General features: G+C 36.4%; 1 protein-coding gene across 3 annotated transcripts in view; it reads left to right on the top strand.

Annotated features, from left to right (window-relative positions):
• The first annotated feature begins 337 nt into the window (after positions 1-337).
• ZFYVE9 (zinc finger FYVE-type containing 9) overlaps positions 338-20921 on the top strand; it is a 140780-nt gene continuing 120196 nt past the window's right edge. For all 3 annotated transcript variants that reach the window (XM_019449299.2, XM_019449298.2, XM_019449297.2), the window contains exons 1-3: positions 338-443; positions 14692-14800; positions 17234-19338. In XM_019449299.2, the coding sequence (XP_019304844.2) occupies positions 14731-14800; positions 17234-19338 (2175 nt within the window). In that variant the 5' untranslated portion in view covers positions 338-443; positions 14692-14730. The remainder of the gene's footprint in view (positions 444-14691; positions 14801-17233; positions 19339-20921) is intronic.

Below are 20921 nucleotides of genomic sequence, written 5' to 3'. Positions count from 1 at the left end.
AAAATAATTGGTATTTTTATGAATTAACAGAGTTAAAACCATTGGGTAGAAAGTGCCTGCCTCTGAGGTTTTATTTTGTATTATCCACTGAAAATAAAAAAATATTCAAAAATTCTTAACTGTTTATGCAGCGTTTAACCTTTGGCCTTCTTAGACAGTAAAATGTGTCTGCTGCATTTCATAGTGGCCAGGTCTTTGAATCTGAAGATGTAATTTATTATTTAAGCCCCATAGCTTTCATTTGTCTGGCTGTGATAGGTTTATATGAAGAAAATTAGGGCTTATTGCTTTAGCAAATATAATGAGCAATGTGTTTTGTTTTTTTTTTTTTCTTTAGGATCAAATAGGGCATACTGAATCAGCAGGACTGGCTGGTGGTGCAGCAAGCATCATGAGTAAGCACAGGGAAGTCTGTCCCTTATCACGTGTGTAAGGGGAAAAAGGTAAGAAAACCAATGTTCTATTTCTGTTAGAGATTGAACTTAAGAAAACAGCTAAATCTACAGAAAATAATGCTCATGTATATATGCTGCTTGCTTCATTTATAACATTGCCTCTTGTTAAATCAGGAGTATAGTTTTAAAAAAAGATTTGACTTAAATCCAGAGGAAGGGTATTTTAAAATTACTGTTGAATTATGTCAAAATTCTAATTTTTCTGCCAGTGCTTGGCTTTTTCCTTTTAGAGTCAGCTTCTACTTTGAGCATAAAAAGGTAATTTCAGCATGAAAAAGAACACGGATTTGAGCAATATTGTTGGTAGGAAAAAAAATAGTGATTTATCTATCCAATTAATTTTATTTCTATTTCTTAGTCATCATGTAAGAGCAAAGCAATTAAAGCTAATTTTGGGGCAGGGAAGCAAATATAGATTTAATTACATTATTTTATTTTGTATTTTTAGACTAATTGTGAAGAGCAATAATTTCCAGCAGAAAATTGGAAGTATTCCACTAATTTTTGTAGAGCAGGAATCATTGATTTTTTTTTTCCTGACTAGGAATCATGTTTGATTTCTTTTAGGTCATACAATTACTTAAGGGGCTGGAAATGGTAAGGAGGGTTGAGGATGTGTGGGTAAGATGAATTTCAGAAACTGATTATACCATTCACTAATGGCATGTTGCATACTCTGGCTGAGTTTAATTTTCCATGTAAGCTTTAAGAATAGAGGCATGAGTCTGACAGTGTGTGATAGCAGAGTGAGCTCCTTTTCAGTTGAGAGTGGAGTAGAGAGGCCCTTAGTTGTTAGTGCCTTCCTCATCAAAACTTCTGGGCCTACAGTTGGAAGGGTATTTCTTATACCCTAGCCACCTCATGTAGAGGCATAAGAAGGGGGTGCTGGTTTTTGCTTTTACTGGGCAAGATCTTATTCTTCAGGCATTACCTCTTTAGGAAGTTTTCAACCTACTGAAAAAATTATCAACAATAATAAAAAATAATCAGTGGTAATCAGTTATTAGAATATTTGTCACAGTAGCCTACCCTACCTCCCAAATACATCCCTGCCTCAGTCTGATTTAGCTTCACCTCTTCTTTGGCTCCATAGCCCTCAGGGCATATATCAATTAGTACGATGTTTTATATTTTAAGTTTATTCATCCATCTCCTCTATGAAACATTAGGCACCTTTAGGTCAAGGACATTGTCTTATTTTTTTTTTAAGTTTTATTTATTTAGGTAATCTGCACATCCAACGTGGGTTTCAAACTCATGAGTCCAAGGTCAAGAGTCATATGTTCCTCCAACTGAGCCAGCCAGGTGCCCTAAGGACATTGTCTTATTTGTCATTATAATCTAATGACAAGGACAGTGCCTGATACTCCATAATGTTTGGTGCATAGATGTACTCATGTTCATTTTAATTAGTATATGGCATAAAGAGGAAGTACCAGTGAAGGAAACAAAAGGAGCAATCAGATTAGTGCTATAAAAGTGGAACCCCCTAAGGTTGATTCAAGAGAATGTCCAAAAGGACTATGGTCAATAGAATAAAAAAGAAGAGGTCCAGAAGCACAATGCCAAACAAAGAGGTCCTCAGGAAGAAAATGTACAAAATTAAGTAGTTCTATTTCTTTTCTTTTCTTTTCTTTTTTTAAAAAAAGGTTTCTTGATGTTTATTTATTTATGAGAGAGACAGAGCATGGGCAGGGGGAGGGGCCGAGAGAGAGGGAAACACAGAATCCAAGGCAGGCTCCAGGCTCCGAGCTGTCAGCACAGAGCCCGACGTGGGGCTCGACCTCATGAACCATGAGATCACGACCTGAGCCGAAGTCAGATGCTTAACTGACTGAGCCAGTCATGTGCCCCTATTTCTTTCTTGAGATATACATGTATAATATTTAGTGACTTCTATTTTGAATAAGACATGGATGCTTTTATAAGAAGGCAGGTAAAGAATCCTGACGTAGGGGTGCCTGGCTGGCTCAGTTGGTGGAGCATGGGACTCTTGATCTCAGGGTTGTGAGTTCAAGCCCCACATTGGGAGTGGAGCCTCCTTAAAAAATAAAAAAAGAATCCTAACTTCAGATTTGTTATTTATTTTTTAAATGTTTATTTATTTTTAAGAGACAGAGACAGAATACAAGTGGGGGAGGGGCGGAGAGAGAGGGAGGGAGACACAGAAACTGAAGCAGGCTCCAGGCTCTGAGCTGTCAGCACAGAGCCCATTGCGGGGCTCCAACTCACAAACCGCGACATTGTGACCTGAGCCAAATTGGACGCTTAACTGACTGAGCCACCCAGGTGCTCCAGGGTTTAAATCCTCTGGGATACCCAGCTTATGCAGTGAGAAGACTGCCCCTCTCCCAAGCCCTCAGGAGACCACAGGGTTTTCTTTGGAAGATGAAACTAAAGATGCTCAAGACTTGAGGACATTAAACATAACTGACGAGGGATCGGGAACCATACATAGTGAAAGCAGGAGGATTAAGAGAAATCCTTTATACTGAAAAGTGAGACCCTTCCCCCTCACTCCTTCCTTTACTTTTCTTTCAGAAGGTAATTGCCTAGTATTATATCTCTCTGTACCCCCTTGTAGGAAAGTATATGAGCCTTCTCTAAAGTCTAAAGAAAAGACCCCTCTATACTGACATTTAGAGGTCTCCCAGTGAAGTAACTATGTTCCCACTTGATCACCATGCAGTGGAAGCCTCCTGGTTGAGAAGCCAGACATGCAGAGCTTCCAGTTGGCTTTAGTACTTCATTTATTCAATAAATAGGCATTTGGGGAGAGCCTCCAAGGGGAAAGAGAACAAAACACAAAAGTACAAAAGAGGAACTTGGAGGAAAATAATACAGGAAATAGAAGAAAGTTTGAGGAAAAAAGCCCAACAAACTGTAGGTAATTAGTAATTGCACCAGAGAAGTTAAGAAAAGAGATAAGAAAAGAAGTTATATGCATGAAATAAGATGATGTAAAAATCATTAGAAAAAGAAAGTGCTCTGGAAATTAAAAATATGATAGACACTTCTGGTGTATTTAAAAAATTTTATAAACTATCTTAAGCTTATAGAAAAGTCACCTACAAAGAACTTTTTTTTTCTCTGAACCGTTTCAGAATAAGTTGCTAGTGCATGATCTTTGAAACTGTGTTTCTAGCAAAGAAGGACATTCTCCTACATAACCACAATATATTAATCAAAATCAGCAAATTAACATTGATCCATTACCACCAACTAATTCTTAGATCTTATTCAGGTATTGCCAGATGTACAAATAATGTCCTCTGTATCAAAAGGATCTAGTTTAGAGTCATGTGTTGCAGTCATGTCTCTGTAGTCTCCTTCTGTTTGGAACATTTCTGCAGTCTTTGACTTTTTTGACTTTGACACTTTTGAAGATTGCAGACCAGTTATTTTGTAGGATGTTCTTCAGTTTTGGTTTGTCTGATGTTTCCTTATGACTAAATTCAGGTTATGCAGTTTTGTGGGAATATCACAGAGTGGTGCTGTTTTTGTTTTTAAATTAACGCATTTTATTTTTTTAAGAGCAGTTTTAGGTTCTGGTGCCTGAGTGGCTCAGTTGTTAAGCATCTGACTTCAGCTCAGGTCATGATCTCACGGTTCGTGAGTTCAAGTCCTCCCACATCAGATGCGCTCGAGTTTTCGAGTGAGTCCCGCTTCTCTCTCTGTTTCTCTCTATCCCTGGGGGATTCTCTCTCTCTCTCTCTCTCTCTCTCTCTCTGTCTCTGTCTCTGTCTCTGTCTCTCACTTTCTCTGCCCTCTTCTCACTTGCACCCCCCCTCAAAAAAAAATGTAGCAGTTTTAGTTTCATAGCAAAATTGAGCAGAAATTAAAGGGAGTCCCCACCCCTATCTAGCCTCCCCCAGTATTGACATTGCTGTGTCCTTTTTCACTGCAGCCTATCAGAGAGCACAGATTTCCATTTGTCCCATTACTGATGATGCTTACTTTGATAGCTGTGTAAGGTGATGTCTGTCAGGCTTTGCCTCTGAAGTTACTCTTTTTTTCTTTGGTAATTAGTAAATATTTTTGTAGAGAGGAACTTTGAAGCAATGTAAATATCCCCTTCCTCATCACACTTGGGATTCATTTATTCATATTGCAAGGATTCATGGTTCTCTTTTTTATTCAGTGGGTTGTAATCCATTGCTATCATTATTTATTTTGATTCTCTGATTTAGCCTGTGGGAACTCCTTCAGGCTGGTTTCTGTGTCCTTTTGACATGTCTCCATTCTTGGAGTACATGTTTGCTTTCCAGCATGCAAGATATTCAAGGCTCTTTTTTTTTTTTTAATTGAAATATAATCACATACCATAAAATTCACTCTTTTAAAGAATATGTAGTCCAGGGGTTTTTATATATTTATAGAGTTATGTAGTCATCATCACTGTCTAGTTCCAAAACATTTTTATAATCCCAAAAAGAAATCTCGTATCCATTAGTAATCAGTTCCTGTTTCTCTCCAGTTCCCCCCAGCACCTGACAGTCACTAATTAATTTTCTATTTCTTTGGATTTGTCTATTCTGGACAATCCATACAAAAGGAATCATACAGTATATAGCTTTTTGTGTCTCCTTCTTTCAGTTACCTTAATATTTCCAAAATTCTTTCATGTTGTAGCATATAGCAGCAGTACACCATCTATTTTAATTGTCCTATAATATCCCATTTTGTTGATATACCATACCACACTTTATTTATCCATTTATAAGTTGATATATATTTGGGTTGTTTCCACCTTTTGGCTTTTATGAATGATGCTGTGAGTATTCATGAATGAGTTTTTGTGTGACTGTATTTCCATTTCTCTTGGGCATAAACCTAGGAGTGGACTAGCTATGCCATGAGGTGTAACTTTTTGAGGAACTGCCAAACTATTTCCCAAAGTTGTGACATCATTTTACTTTCTTTCTAGCAATGTGTGAGAATTCATATTTCCCTATATCCTCATCAGAGCTCTTGTATTTTTTCTACTCCAGCTCTGGAATCAGCCATTTCTCCATAGAACCCTGCTTCCTTTTAGTGGATAACAATACTTAGATACCAAATCTGGTGCTAGGTACATGCTCATTGCTACTTGGATTAGAGATGGAGATTTGCTGCTCTAAGATCCTCTCTGCAGAGAGCCAAAGCAAGTGCACACACACACACACACACACCATTTACATCTATATCTATTGCTATAAGTGTCTATGTTTATTGAGGTCTATGAGTTCATACTGATATCTCGAATTCCAAACCAACACTGCAGGGTTCTTTCTGGCCTTCACTTTGTGTGCATTTTAACTCCCTTCTCTAATAGTGAGAAACCTTGCCCTGGTTGCTCTTCATGTAGTCAGTTATTTGATCTGTCTCTGCATGTAACCAGTCTCCTATCACTGTCTCCTTCCCCTGACCCTTCTTATCCTGCTCAGGCTCTGACCTGCCACTCTGGATTGTGCTCTTACATCTCCTCCTTACCTCTCCTGCATGTGGTCTCTTCTTACTCACTTGGGCTCTGACTCCCCATCCCCTTCATGTAGATGCCTTCCTTGCCTCTCTTGGGTTCTGATACCCCACCTGGGCTGTCCTTCTGCATAGACAGCTTTCTTACACTGTTGGGTCTCTGACATCTTATGTTGGGCCACCCCAACACAAGGACATCTACTTTACTATACTTGGGTTCTGACTCCCCCTTACACAGATGCTCTCTTCATCCTGCTCCTATGTCTGTTGAATTTTTAATAACTTTTTCTCTTTCATTTTTATTTTTTTCCAGCTTTTTATTTTGTAGTAATTATAGATTCACATGAAATTGTAAGAATAGTATAGAGTCCCAGTGTACCCTTCATTTACCCGGTTTTTCTCATTGCTTACATATTATACATAATTATAGAAAACATAAACTAGGAAATTGACACTTGATTTTCCATTCATCAGTTGATAGGTATCTGGTTATTCCCACCTTTTGGCTGTTGTGAATAAAGCTGCTGTGAGCATATTCATGAATGTGTGTCCCTCTCATTTGTCCCATGTAGGTTTGTGTAACCACCATTGCAGTTGAAGATACAGCATGATTCTGTCACCACAGAGATCTCCCTTGTGCTACCCCTTTATAGTCACATGCACCCTCCTCTCCCCACTATCCCATTATTTCATGACTTTTAAAAATTAAAAACATTATTACAGGTCACAATAAAAGCTGAGTAACCATGGAGATAAACCATGTTACATTCATTTATAGAAAGATTTAATATCATTCCCAATCCTGAGTGAGGGGCAGGTTAGGAATTCTAATTTCTGAAAGGTGATTTTATTGGTGTGCTCTTCCATCCTGTTCCGTTGCTCAGTCTTGGAGCCACCTGGGATAGTTTTTTCCTCCAGCTCCCAGCTTTATTCAGAGAGCCCAGTCTGGCCCCTTACACTGTAGAAACTTCTTTAAGTTTGCAGCCAATAATTCCCATCTTCCCTGCTAACTTTTGATCCTAGGCCTGAAGGTTGCTGCCTAGTTTTGCGACCCCTTCAGTTCTCACTCATTGCTGTGGCTTGGTTTCTTTTTGGTTTATGGATTTGTGTATTTCCCTTTCTTGCTTTTGAATTTGGCTGTATAAACTATTTTAAGATAATCTATTTTTCTAGAATTTCTATATTCATAGTGGGAAGGAATACTTCCTACCACCAGCTCAGTATACTCTTTTTTTTCTTTTGAGAAATTTCAAGCCTAAAGAAAAGTGAAAAGATAATATAAAGACCCATATATCCTTCACCTAGATTCATCAATTTTTACCATTTTGCTTCTTTTTTTTTTCTTTTTTTTTTTTTTTAAGTAGCCTTCATGCCCAGCACGGAGCCCAACATAGGGCTTGAGTCCACAACCCTGAGATCAAGAGTTGGATGCTCAGCCAGCTGAGCCACCCAGGCGCCTCTTGTTTCTTTTTTGAACACCTCTCCTCCTCTCTCCCTCCTTTCACTCTCTTCCTCTTTTTCCCCTCCTCCCCTACACTCATACACACATTCACATACTTTTCTTTTTCTGAATCATTTGAAAGTTAAATATAGATATTACAACACTTCTTCCCTAAATAATTCAGCAGACATCTCCTAAGAGTAAGGACATTCTCCTACAAAATCAAAATGTCGTTATCACAGCTAAGAAAATGGTTATTAATTTATCGTATCACCTGATACATAGTCCAAATTTCCTGGATTGTCTCCTACGTGGGATTTTTTGCTGTGTATGTGTATATGTATTTTCTTGATTTAGGATCCAGCCAGTGTTCGTGCATGGAATTTGGTTATTAAATCTCTTAAGTCTTTTTAAATTTGGAATGATGTTTTTGTAACATTGAACCTTTTGGAAAGTTCGGAACAGTTGTCTTATAGAATGCCTCACATTCTAGATTTGTCAAATCGTTTCTTCATGATTCAATTCAGGTTAAACATTTTTGGCAAGAATACTATGTTCTTAATGTTTTAAACTTCTCATTGCATCATATCAAGAGGTACATCATGGCAGCTTGTTTTAGTACATGTGCTGCCAAAGCGAGCACCATCATGGCAGCTTGTTAAACTCTTGGTAACCCTAAATTTGATCATTTGGTTTAGGTAGTGATTATCATATCTTCTTACTGTAAACATATTTTCTCCTTTGTGATTAATAATCTGTGGATTAATACTTTGAGGCACTGTGAATATTTTCTTTCCTAGTAACCATTTACCTAAGGGCTTTAGGATTTAGGATTTAGGATTTTAGGATTTTTGATGCTGGCCTGCAACAGTAATTATCATTGGAGTTTAGTACAGCTTCTTGATCAGCTGTTTGCACAGGAGTCCCCCTCCTTATCCATGGGGGATACATTCCAAGATCCCCTGTGGTACCTAAAACCATAGATACTACCAAAACCTATATATACTGTGTTTTCCTGTACATACATACCTATGATAAAGTTTAATTTATAAATTAGGTAAAGTGAGAGACTAACAGCAATAACTAATAATAAAATGAACAATTATAACAATATACTATAATAAAGGTTTGTGAAAGTGCTATAGTGCTTCCCATTACTTAAAAGTATATGCAGGACCTTTGTCAGACTGGCATTCCAAGGCTTGCATGATATGATGCCTGTCTGCTTCTCCAACTATGTCCTAATGTTAACTATATGAATAAATTCTTGCTCCAGTTTCCCTGATCCCTCAATAATTGCCTATCCTTAGGTCACTCCTTGTATGTCTCTGCCTGTTTTAAATTTTACTTCTGCAGGGGCGCCTGGGTGGCGCAGTCGGTTAAGCGTCCGACTTCAGCCAGGTCACGATCTCGTGGTCCGTGAGTTCGAGCCCCGCGATGATCTCGCGGTCCGTGAGTTCGAGCCCCGCGTCAGGCTCTGGGCTGATGGCTCGGAGCCTGGAGCCTGTTTCCGATTCTGTGTCTCCCTCTCTCTCTGACCCTCCCCCGTTCATGCTCTGTCTCTCTCTGTCCCAAAAATAAATAAAAAACGTTGAAAAAAAATTAAAAAAAAAAAATTTTACTTCTGCATCTTGCCATCTGAAATATTCATTAAAATTGTATCCACCTTTCTAGGCCCAGCTCAAATCCATAAATAATGCCTTTTTTGACCATTCAAATGGTGATCCTGCCCATTTCTTGAACTTTTATAATACTTATTCTGTAGCACTTATCTGTTAATTTGATCTGACAAAGTAATCAAGTAGTACTTTGGGTCTCTTATACTGTTATTATTAAAATCATTTATTATTATATTACTTTTCTTTTTTTGTATTGTTTACCATTAAGTTATAAGCTTCTCAATGTTAAGGATGATGTCTGAGACTTGAAATGATTACAATACCTTGCATACAGGAGATGCACAATAAATATGTTGGATCCAATTATTTATTAATATTTTATATATAGTGACTATGAAATGCTGAGTATTGTAGGAATATGTTAAATGTGCTAGATTGTATGTTGTGAGAAATTTAATTCATGCTCTTATCATTGGATAGTTTAAATGTTCAGTCTTTATCAGAATAAAATGGCATAATATGAAAATTATTTTGAACTATAAATCATGAGACACAAAAGATAGGTAAGAAAAACTATGTAGCCTATTTGTCTACTTAAACTTATTTAACAGGAGCCAATCAATAAATAAAAGTTGACTGAATGAATAATCATGCGGAAATGATTGAATAAACCCATTTAATCCCCTGAGCTTTTTTTTTAATTGGTAAAATGAAAGAAATAATATTGATGCTTTTTTATGCCTCAGAGAGGAAACACTAGAAATCAAAGAAAATTCACCACTTTTTATATTTAACTTAAAATTTGTAATAACAGGATATTACATTCTTGATTTTCCCTCTTCTTCATGTTTTCCTTACTTAGAATTTTCAGGGGAATTGTAAAATTATCTCCCCTCCCATCTGCCTTTCTATATACCAATAAGAAGCCAAGTAAAATTTTCAGTTTGAAAAGAACATTTTGAGAAATTAAGGAGATAAGCATGGGGATTATGATAATAGAGGGGAAAATGGGCTAATATTTATTTAACAACTACTGTGTGCTCTTGACATTCTGTTAAGTGGGTGATACACCTAGTATATGTGCTCACAGGATGCTTTTTAATCAATTAACACCAAGAAAGACTAAGAAATTGTACTTGAAAAGAAGAGGTTTAAAAAGAGTAACCAAGGGGCACCTGATTGGCTCAGTTGGTAGAGCATCTGAGTCTTAATCTCTGGGTTATGAGTTCGAGCCCCATGTTGGGTACAGAGATTATTTTTTAAAAAACCTACTAGAGAGAATAACCAAGTCAGAATTATCATTAACATTTTAGAACTAATGTCCCTTATCCCCATGCTTGCTTGAACTTTATCATTTTCCATTTGGGAATAGGTTTTTTTTTTAAGTTTTATTTATGGGGGTGCCTGGGTGGCTCAGTTGGTTACATGTCCAACTCTTGCTTTTGGACCAAGAGTTCATAATTTCACGGTTCATGAGATTGAGCCCTGTGCTTGGGATTCTCTGTCTCTCTCTCCCACTCTCTGTCCCTGCCCCGCTCATGCACACATGTCTGTCTGTCTGTCTCTCTCTCTCTTTCTCTCTCTCTCTCTCAAAATAAGTAAACTTTAAAAAAATAAAATAATGGGCGCCTGGGTGGCTCGGTTGGTTAAGTGTCTGACTTCAGCTCAGGTTATGATCTCACAGTTCATGGGTTTGAGCCCCATATCAGGCTCTGTGCTGACAGCTCAGAGCCTGAAGCCTGCTTTGGATTTTGTGTCTCCATCTCTTTGCTCCTCCCCTGCTCGCCCCCTGTCTCTCTCTCTCTCTCTCTCTCTCTCTCAAAAATAAACATTAAATAAAAAAAGAAGAAATAAAATAAAACTTTTCTTTTTAAATAGAAATGTAGTTTTATCTCAAAGAAGTGATTCCTCTCTCAACATCTGGAATTTATCTTTTGAAACATATCGTATTCAAATGCACCAAGTCTGTCTCCTGCAGTTACATTTTGATAATTGTTAGCTTACAGGTTTCTAGACTTTATTAGCTTAAAGATCTTAGAATACCTCTAGTGGGATGATAGGTTTTATACTTTAAATGGTCTGAATAGATTTATAAGAGATTTTATCCTTGTATACTTAAGATTACTTTTTATTCTGATAAAGACTGAACATTTAAACTGTCCAATGGTAAGAGCATAAATGAAATTTCTTACCACATACAATCTAGCACATTTAACATATACCTACAATACTCAGCATTTCATAGTCACTATGTATAAAATATTAATAAATAACTGGATCCAACATCTTAAGTATACAAGGATACTTGTTATATAAAAATTATAAATATTTTTATTAATCTATATTCTTTTCACTTTTTTCGCAATTATATGAGATATAATTGACATATAACATTGTATTAGTTTATGCTGTATAACATAATGATTTGATATATATATATATATATGTGTGTGTATATATATATATATACAAATATATATATATATATACACATATATATATATACACACACACACACACACATATATATATATATATACATATATATATATATATGAAGTTGTGGTGTTTGTATTTTTATTTTTAAAATAAATACCTAATAGAGGAATTGCTGAATCATATGGCAGTTATATTTTTAATTTTTTGAGGAACCTCCATACTCTTTTTCATACAGTTTGCATTGCCATCAACAGTGCACAAGGGTCCCCTTTTCTCTGCATCCTTACCAACTCTTGTTATTTCTTGTCTCTTTGATATTAGCCATTCTAACAGGTGTGATTTGATTGTGGTTTTCATTTGTATTTCTCTGATGATTCATTGTGTTGAGCATCTTTTCATGTGTCTGTTGGCCATCTGTGTGTCTTCTTTGAAAAGTGTCTACTCATCTTGTGCCCACTTTTAATTGGGTTGTTTGGGTTTTTTGCCATCAGGTTGTTTGAGTTCTGAATATATTTTGGATATTAACCCCTTATTGGACATACAGTTTACAAATATTTTCTCCTATTCAGTAGGTTGCTTTTCATTTTGTTGATGGTTTCCACTACTGTGCAGAAGTTTTTTACTTTGATGTAGTTCCACCTGTTTATTTTTGCTTTTCTTGCCTTTGCTTTTGGAGTCAAATCCAAAATATCATCTCCAAGACCAATGTCAAGGAGCTTAACTGCCTGTGTTTTCTTGTAGGAAGTTTATGGTTTCAGCTCTTATGTTCAAGACTTTAATCCATGTTGAGTTGAATTGATCTTTTTTTTTAATGTTTATTTATTTTTGAGATAGGGCAGAGGCAGATACAGAACCCGAAGCAGGGTCTAGGCTCTGAGCTGTTAGCACAGAACCTGACACAGGGCTCGAACACATGAGCCGTGAGATTATGACCTGTGCCAAAGTCGGACGCTTAACTGACTGAGCCACCCAGGCGCTTGTTGAAATGATCTCTATATATGGTTTCATTCTTTTGCATGTGCCTGTCCAGCTTTCCCAGCACCATTTATTGAAGAGACTATCCTTTCTTCATTGTATATTCCTGGCTCTTTTGTCATAAATTAATTGACCATATATGTGTGGTTTTATTTCTGGGCTCTCTTTCCTGTTTCATTGATTTATGTGTCTGTTTTTATGCCAACACCATACTGTTTTGATTACTATAGCTTTGTAATATAATTTAAAATCAGGTATTATGAAGGCTCTAGCTTTGTTTTTTTTCCAAGATTGCTTCAGCTATTCAGGGTCTTTTGTGGATTCAAACAAATTGCTGGATGAGTGTGTTTGTGTGTGTGTGTGTGTGTGTGTATGTATGTATATATGAGAAATGCCATTGGAATTTTGATAGAGATTGCATTGAATCTATAGTATGGACATCTTAACAATATTAATTTTTCCAATCCATGAGCCTCAGAATATCTTTCCATCTGTTTGTGTCTTCTGATTATTTCATCTGTGTCTTCAGAGTACAGATTTTTCACCTCCTTGGTTAAATTTATTCCTAGAAATTTTATTCTTTTTGATGTAAATGATACTGTTTGCTTAATTTCTCTTTCTGATTATTTGGGGTTAGTGTATAGAAACCCAACTAAATTTGTGTGTTGACTTAAAAATTTTTTTTTAAAAATTTTAAGTAACTCTACATATGGGGCTTGAACTCATGACCCAGAGAATAAGAGTTGCATACTCTCCCTACCTACTGTGCCAGCCAGTAGGCACAGTGTTGACTTTTTAATCTTGCAAAGTTAATGAATTCATTTATTCTAACAGGTTTTTTTGTGTGGAGTGTTAGAGTGTTCTGTATAGAATATGATGTCAGCTTCAAGTACAGACAGTTTCGCTTCTTCTTTTCTGATTCAGATACTTTTTGTTTTGTTTTCTTCCTAATTGCTCTGGCTAGAAATTCCAGTATTATGTTGAATACAAGTGGTGAGAGTGAGCATCCCCCTTGTCTTGTTCTTGATCTTAAAGGAAAGGCTTTCTTTCAGGTTTTCATTGCTGAGTATGATGTCCACTCTGGGCTTGTCATAGATGGCTTTTATTAGGTGTGTTCTTACTCTGCCCACTTGATTGACTTGATTGAGGGTTTTTATCACAATTGGGTATTGAATTTTGCCAAATGTTTTTTCTGCATCTATTGAGATGATCATATGATTTACCCTTCATTTTGTAATGTGGTGTATTACATTGATTCACAGATATTGGACCATCCTTGTGTCCCAGAGTAAATTCCACTTGATCATGGCATATGGTCTTTTTAATGTATTATTGTATCTGGTTTGCTAATACTTTGTTTTAGAATTTTTGTATATATATTCATCAGGGATACTGTAATTTTCCTTTCTTTTTTTTTAATTAAAAAAAAATTTTTTTTAACGTTTATTTATTTTTGAGACAGAGAGAGACAGAGCATGAACTGGGGAGGGGCAGAGAGAGAGGGAGACACAGAATCGGAAGCAGGTTCCAGGCTCTGAGCTGTCAGCACAGAGCCCGACGCGGGGCTCGAACTCACGGACCGTGAGATCATGACCTGAGCCAAAGTCGGACGCCCAACCGACCAAGCCATCCAGGCGCCCCCCTTTTTTTTTTTAATTTTTAAAAAATATTTATTTATTTTTGAGAGACAGAGTACAAGTGGGGAAGGGGCAGAGAGAGAAGGAGACACAGAATCCTAAGCAGGCTCCAGGCTCCGAGCTGTCAGCACAGAGCCCGATATGGGGCTCGAACTCATGAACTGCGAGATCATGACCTGAGCCGAAGTCAGACGCTTAACTGACTGAGCCACCCAGGCACCCCTGTAATTTTCCTTTCTTGTAGTGTCCTTATCTGGTTTTGGTATCAGGGTAATGCTGGCTTTGTAAAATGAGTTTAGAAGTGTTCCCCCCATCTTCTGTTGTTTGGAAGAGTTTGGGAAGCATTGGTATTAATCCTTTTTTTAATGTTTGGTAGAATTCATCAGTAAAGCCAACTGATCCTGGACTTTTCTTTGTTGGGTGATTTTTAATTACTGATTCAATCTCCTTATTAATAATTGGTCTTCAGATTTTCTGTTTCTTCATGATTCACTCTTGGTAGGTTATATTCATCTAGGACTTTATCTAGTTCCTTCAGGTTTTCCAATTTGTGGGTGTATAATTGTTCATAACAGTTTCATGATCATTTATATTTGTTATCAGTTGTAATGTCTATAAATTATATTTTAGTAATTGAAAGTATAATACAAATTTGATCTACTTTCTAGAAAGTTTAAACAAGTCTCTTAAGTGGTGTTTCCTCACCGATGGAGAATTACTTCCAAGCAGAAGCTTACAACCTGGACAAGGTATTAGATGAATTTGAACAAAACGAAGGTGAGAATTTACTTTGGTGAATCTGTTTGAATATATTTATGATATGGAGAATGGGGGATTTTAAGAGTATGTAACACTTAAAAAAAATAAAACTGGGTAAAGTGACTTAATGATAATAGTATTATATTTTAATACCCAGAGGAGGAACGAACATTTTTGAGCACTATGTGCCAGATACTATGCTAACGCATTTATATGGACTGTATTATTTAATCTTTAATATAATCCCATGAAAGTAGATTTTATCTATATTTTACAGATGAGAGGCACAGAGAGATTAAGCAACTTCCCCAAAGTTAGTTTGCTGATAAGTGGCAGGATGATAAGTATCCAGGCAGTATGATATTAGAGCCTAAACTCTCTTTATACAACCAATTTATGATCAAGAAAAGCTTTAGAATGTGTGATTGTATTTCTAAACTAAGAAAAATAACTTATTGCCTATTGATTGACCAAAAAAGTAAAGATACATTTTAAACTAATTTTAAAAGATTTATATTTTTAAGTTACTGCCAAAATGGTTAAATAAACTGTCAGCTTAAGATTCACTTCGTTTAGGGAAAACTTTTCTTTAAATTTCCCTCTGAGTATGACTTGAATGGATAAGCCATAATTAAATCTCTTTTACCTCACCTTCCTTCCTTGGTGTTCTCTGTTTCTAAGGGGAAATGGCATGTAACAAGTTTACAATTTGGTATATTTCCATCTGAACTCCATGATTTTAGTAATGATCTCCAAACCTTTACTATATCCAGTGATTCAGGTTGTTCTTTGATAGTAGTTGGGAAGAGAGATTAGTTTTAACTTTACTGCTTTGGGTCTATGATAGAGCAAACCTTAAAAAGAATATGGGATTATGGGGGTTAGGAAAGAAAAGGGAGAAGGAATGATACATGGAATAGCGTGCTCTTCTCATATTTTACTGTTGATGACCTGAAGCTACTCCATAGCCATAGGATTCATGTAAATGTAAAAATTAATAATTTGAGATTTTATTGGATCTAGATGGGTTTTATACATACCAAGGCAGAAGGTGTGTTTTCCTCTCTGTTTCAATCATTTATACAAATAATTTCTCAATCCTTTCTTTGGTTTGGCCCTCTGTGTATCACAGTTATTTGTCATAAGATATCTACACAGGTGCTACACCTAATCACATGAATAATATACTTCTAGAATACCATTGACTCTCATAAAACTGTTAGTTCATTACATGATTCTCTTTGTGACTAACGTAGATTCTAGTAGGGTATTTTGTATATAGTTGATTTTGAATACATTTTCATTGAATCAGTAAAAATTGTCTTTTAGTTCAAAAATACAGCATTTGCTTATAAAAAATAACTCCCTAGAAGGAGAAGAACTTCAGAAGCCACATTCTTGTTTGGAACTATGTTGTTTATTTGTTTTGAGCTATTTTTTTTTAATTTTAGAATTTTTTAAATTAAAAAAAATTGTAAAATTAAAAAACTTTTTTTACATTTTTTTCATGTTTGTTTATTTTTGAGAGAGAGAGAGAGAGAGAGAGACAGAGCACAAGCAGGGGAAGGACAGAGAGAAAGGGAGACACAGATCCAAAGCAGGCTCCGGCTCCAAGCTATCAGCACAGAGCCCGATGCGGGGCTTGAACTCATGAACTGTGAGACCTGTGCCAAAGTCAGATGCTTAACTGACTGAGACACCCAGGAGCCCCCAAAATTTAAAGTTGCATTAAAACTACAATGTGTAGCCTGGTGTCTTTCAAAGTATATTTTAAATAGAGTGATTTTTCATTTTGTGTTAATTTCCTTCTTTAAATGAAAAATATAGCACACATGGATGGTGATGACACTAGATAATTAACAGTATGCCCACGTGGTAGGTGGTCGAATAATGAAATTTTAATAACTGATCATTCTTGTTTGAATATTAAATATTCTTGTAAGAAGCAGTAATTCTTTTTTATTTCCATGAACCATCTTGGAAATAATGATTTCTTTTTTTAAAGGAAGCATATGTTACTAAATCTCAAGTCTCTGCTAGCCTACATTTGGTCAACTCAGGATTTAACACTTAGAGGATTCAGGACCATTCTCCACATATTCTGCCTTTCCAATCTGCCCTTTCTAGCTGCTTTTTACTATTTCCTTACACTAATTCTTTTTCAACCCAAACTGATTTTCTTCTTATTGCTCTCTCAGATTGTTGTGTTTGAGGCTATACTTGTTTCCCCTTATGAATGACCTCTTTTCCAAACTGACATGTAATACAGGAATAGTCTTAATAATATTTTTTTGTTCCTAGCTAAAAATTAGAAACTCCATGTTCTAGAAATATTCTCTTTTTAGATATCCTAGGAATATTTTATTTTCAGAGTATTTGCAAATGTAGTTGATTAACTGAGTCCTAGCTTTTCCAGTGTCACCAGCAAACTTATTGTAATTATTTTTTCAGATGAAACAGTTTCTCCTATTTTATTGGATACCAAGTGGAATAAGATTCTAGATTCCCCTTCTCACCGACTATCATTTAACCCTGCATTGGCCAGTGTGAATGAACCTGCAGTTTCTAATGAGTCACAGCCACAATTGAAAGTCTTCTCTCTGGCTCATTCAGCTTCTCTGACCACAGAGGGAGAGGACCATTGTGCAAATGGACAGGAGTATCCTCTGAATCCAGAGATTAACACAATGTGGATTGATGAAAATGCCGTTGCAGAAGATCAGTTAATTAAAAGGAACTGTAATCGAGATGATCAACGCAGTGCTGTCGAAGTGGGAGAAAAAAAATGTGGAAATCTAGCTTGTCTGCCAGATGAGAAGAATGTTCTTGTTGTAGCCGTCATGCATAATTGTGATAAGAGGACATTACAGAGCGATTTGCAGGATTGTAATAATTACAATAGTCAGTCCCTCATGGATGCTTTTAGCTGTTCACTGGATGACGAAAGCAGACAAACTGATCAATTTAGTTTTAGTATAAATGGGTCCACTGGAAAAGATATGAATTCAGAGAAACAAATGGATCTGTTGAATAGACCAAGTGCAGTGGGGGATTCTGTTAAACATATGTGTACTACTTCATCTGATAATCTAGCCAGTGTCTGTTCCCCCTCACAATTAAAGGATGATGAAAATGTAGGTAGAGATCCCTCCATGTCTGTGATTACAAGTTTAACAATTGATTCAGTAATCTCATCCCAGGGAACAGATGAAGAAGGTTCTGCTGCTAAAAAGCAAGAGAACTATATACCAGATGAGGTTCTCACTTGCAAAACCAGTTCTGCTAGGACAGATCCAGGGAGTCCAAACTCCTTTTCCCATCTGAGTGAGGGGATTTTGATGACAAAAGAGCCAGCAGAGGAGAGAACAACTGAAGAATCCATCAGACCTGGTTTACCTTTGCTTCCCAAAACAGACATGCCTAATGGGTCTGGAAGGGATGATAACTGTGAACAGTTTTCAGATTGCCTTGTGTCCAGTGAAGTTAGAGCTGATGAAAAGGAAGGTTGTGGACATGAAGAAATACTTGACACTACAGAACTTCTTAATATGACAGAGCATTTCTCTGATTCTCAGGAGATGACTAATTGGAAATTGACTAAGCTAAATGATATGAATGACAGCCAAATAAATAAAGAAAATGAGAAGTTTCTGCAGATGAATCAGCCTGAGGACATTTACAGTGATAATGGAGGAGAGTGTGATAGAATGGCTGAAGCAGGTCTAGATTTAAAAGGAACTTGCATGAATGAAAGTGAAGGATGCGATTTCTCCACTATGGATACACCAGCAGCAAATTCTGTATCTAATTGTGATTCCTATGGAATGCAGAGCCCAGTTGTTTGTTTTGTTCCAAAGACTTTACCCTCCAAAGAAGATTCAGTAACAGAAGAAAAGGAAATAGAAGAGAGCAAATCAGAATGCTACTCAAATATTTATGAACAGAGAGGAAATGAAGCCACAGAAGGGAGTGGTCTACTTTTAAACAGCACTGGTGACCTAATGAAGAAAAATTATTTACACAGTTTCTGTAGCCAAGTTCCATCAGTGCTTGGGCAATCTTCACCTAAGATAGTAGCAAACCTGCAGTCTATCAGTGTTCCTTTTGGTGGTGCAAGACCCAAGCAACCTTCTAATCTTAAACTTCAAATTCCAAAGCCATTGTCTGACCACTTACAAAATGACCTTCCTACAAATAGTGGAAATAATATTAAAAACAAAAATGATGTTCTTGGAAAAGCAAAATTAGGGGAAAATTCAGCAACCAATGTATGCAATTCCTCTTTGGGAAACATCACTATTGCTGATACAAATGGGGAACATTTAGAAAGCTACGAGTCTGGGATATCCAGTAGACCGTGCCTTGCATTAGCTCCAGAAAGCCCAGATAATGATCTCAGAGCTGGTCAGTTTGGAATTTCTGCCAGGAAGCCATTTACTACTCTGGGTGAGGTGGCTCCCGTGTGGGTACCAGATTCTCAGGCTCCAAATTGCATGAAATGTGAAGCCAGGTTCACATTCACCAAAAGGAGGCATCATTGCAGAGCATGTGGGAAGGTAAGTTGTGTGTGTTTCAGGTCACAAATGTGGCATGCCTATTTTATTAAGCTCAATTAGAAATTAATAAAGACAATATAAGGTGAACATACTTCTGGTTGAGATGACATTATAAATAGCCTGGAACACCCAGTTCTAGTAAATTTCTAAATAAAAAATGACCTCATTGAATCTTAGTATTTATATAATTTTTTTGGTTGCCAAGATTTAAGCTGAATCACTTTTCGTGAACAGATGAGAATTGAGGAAGTGTTAACTTTGTGGTTTCTATATTGATAGATACTTGGTTAATGGAATAGTTTGAAATAAGGAAGTTATTTTTTTGGTTTAAGAAATACTTGTAGTTAACTTCATATTTTTTTAATTTGTGAAAAATTGAGTATTACACTTAAAATCCATCCTAGTTTTTGTTACAGGATTTTGGCCACTCTACTAGACATTCTGGAACTTTTTATACACATATACACATATTTTTGTCTTTTTCCCCCTTTAACTTTGATACAAAATAGAGTTGAGGGCTGCAGATCCTATGACAAGGTTGTAAGAATACTTGATATTCCTTAGGTCTCCCTAAGTTTCCTCGCTGTAACATATCAACTTACTGATTTGTCTTTTTAACAAGAGCTATGAACTAGGAGGAAGGGATTTTATATTTTTAAAAAGACTGCGAAGTTTGGTGTCAGGTATGGATTCCAATTTCAGCTTTGTTATTTTTTAACTATACTTTATTAAGCTTTAGTTTTATAAAAACTAAAGAAAAGATTAGTAATTTTCATTTGGCTTTATGAAGATTAAATGAGATTACAGATGTAATAGTAAGTGCTCAGTAATTAATCTCTACTTCCCTTCTTGCATGATTTATTGGTCTGTTTGTGTTAATTAAGATGCTTTCACCTTCAAGGAACGCGGTATCTGACTCTTTGTGATTTAGACAAAATAGCATTTCATGCAACAGGAAGCCTGAAGATAGAGACTCACTTATGTCTGGGCGTAGAGTGAGGATCTCTAAAGTTTCCTTGGTCTTCCACTCATGATCTCAAGAGAGTGGCATAGCTGTAAGCATCAAGTTCAACCTGGCAGCTTCTCAAGTACAGGGAAATTGGGGTCAAATGAGCCTATTCTTGCTGCAGTCTCATCAAGGAGGAAAGAATCCCTGGCAACTTTTTTCAGTTTATTGGTCAGGTCTAGACCACAGGTGCAATTTTATACCAATTATTGATAAAGGGGAACAGAATTGATTGGCTAAGATGAATCATGATTCATCCTCTGGGGCTGAGCCCAATGTTGCCTGAACACAAGTGGGATTCTGTTAATACGGAGAAGGAAGAGAATGTTTCCTGGCTGGGCAGTCAGAAAGGGTACAAAAGAACAAAATGATGAGGAGCAGAAAGAAGTTAAAGCTGTGATTGGGCTGCTGGTCTCTGATTATTAAAATTTGAAGAAAATAGTTTGTTTAATTCTTAAATATCTTGTAGTCTGAAATAAACTCAGTAGCCTGAACAATCAGTTTTCTATTAAGGAATTAGAGTTGTCATTTTTTTTTTTTTTTCAACATTTTTTATTTATTTTTGGGACAGAGAGAG

The sequence above is a fragment of the Panthera pardus genome, unplaced genomic scaffold, assembly GCF_024362965.1.
Source record: "Panthera pardus isolate Hobbes unplaced genomic scaffold, ASM2436296v1 HiC_scaffold_11, whole genome shotgun sequence".
Lineage (NCBI taxonomy): Eukaryota > Metazoa > Chordata > Mammalia > Carnivora > Felidae > Panthera > Panthera pardus.
This window is presented reverse-complemented; position numbering and strand designations above follow the sequence as displayed.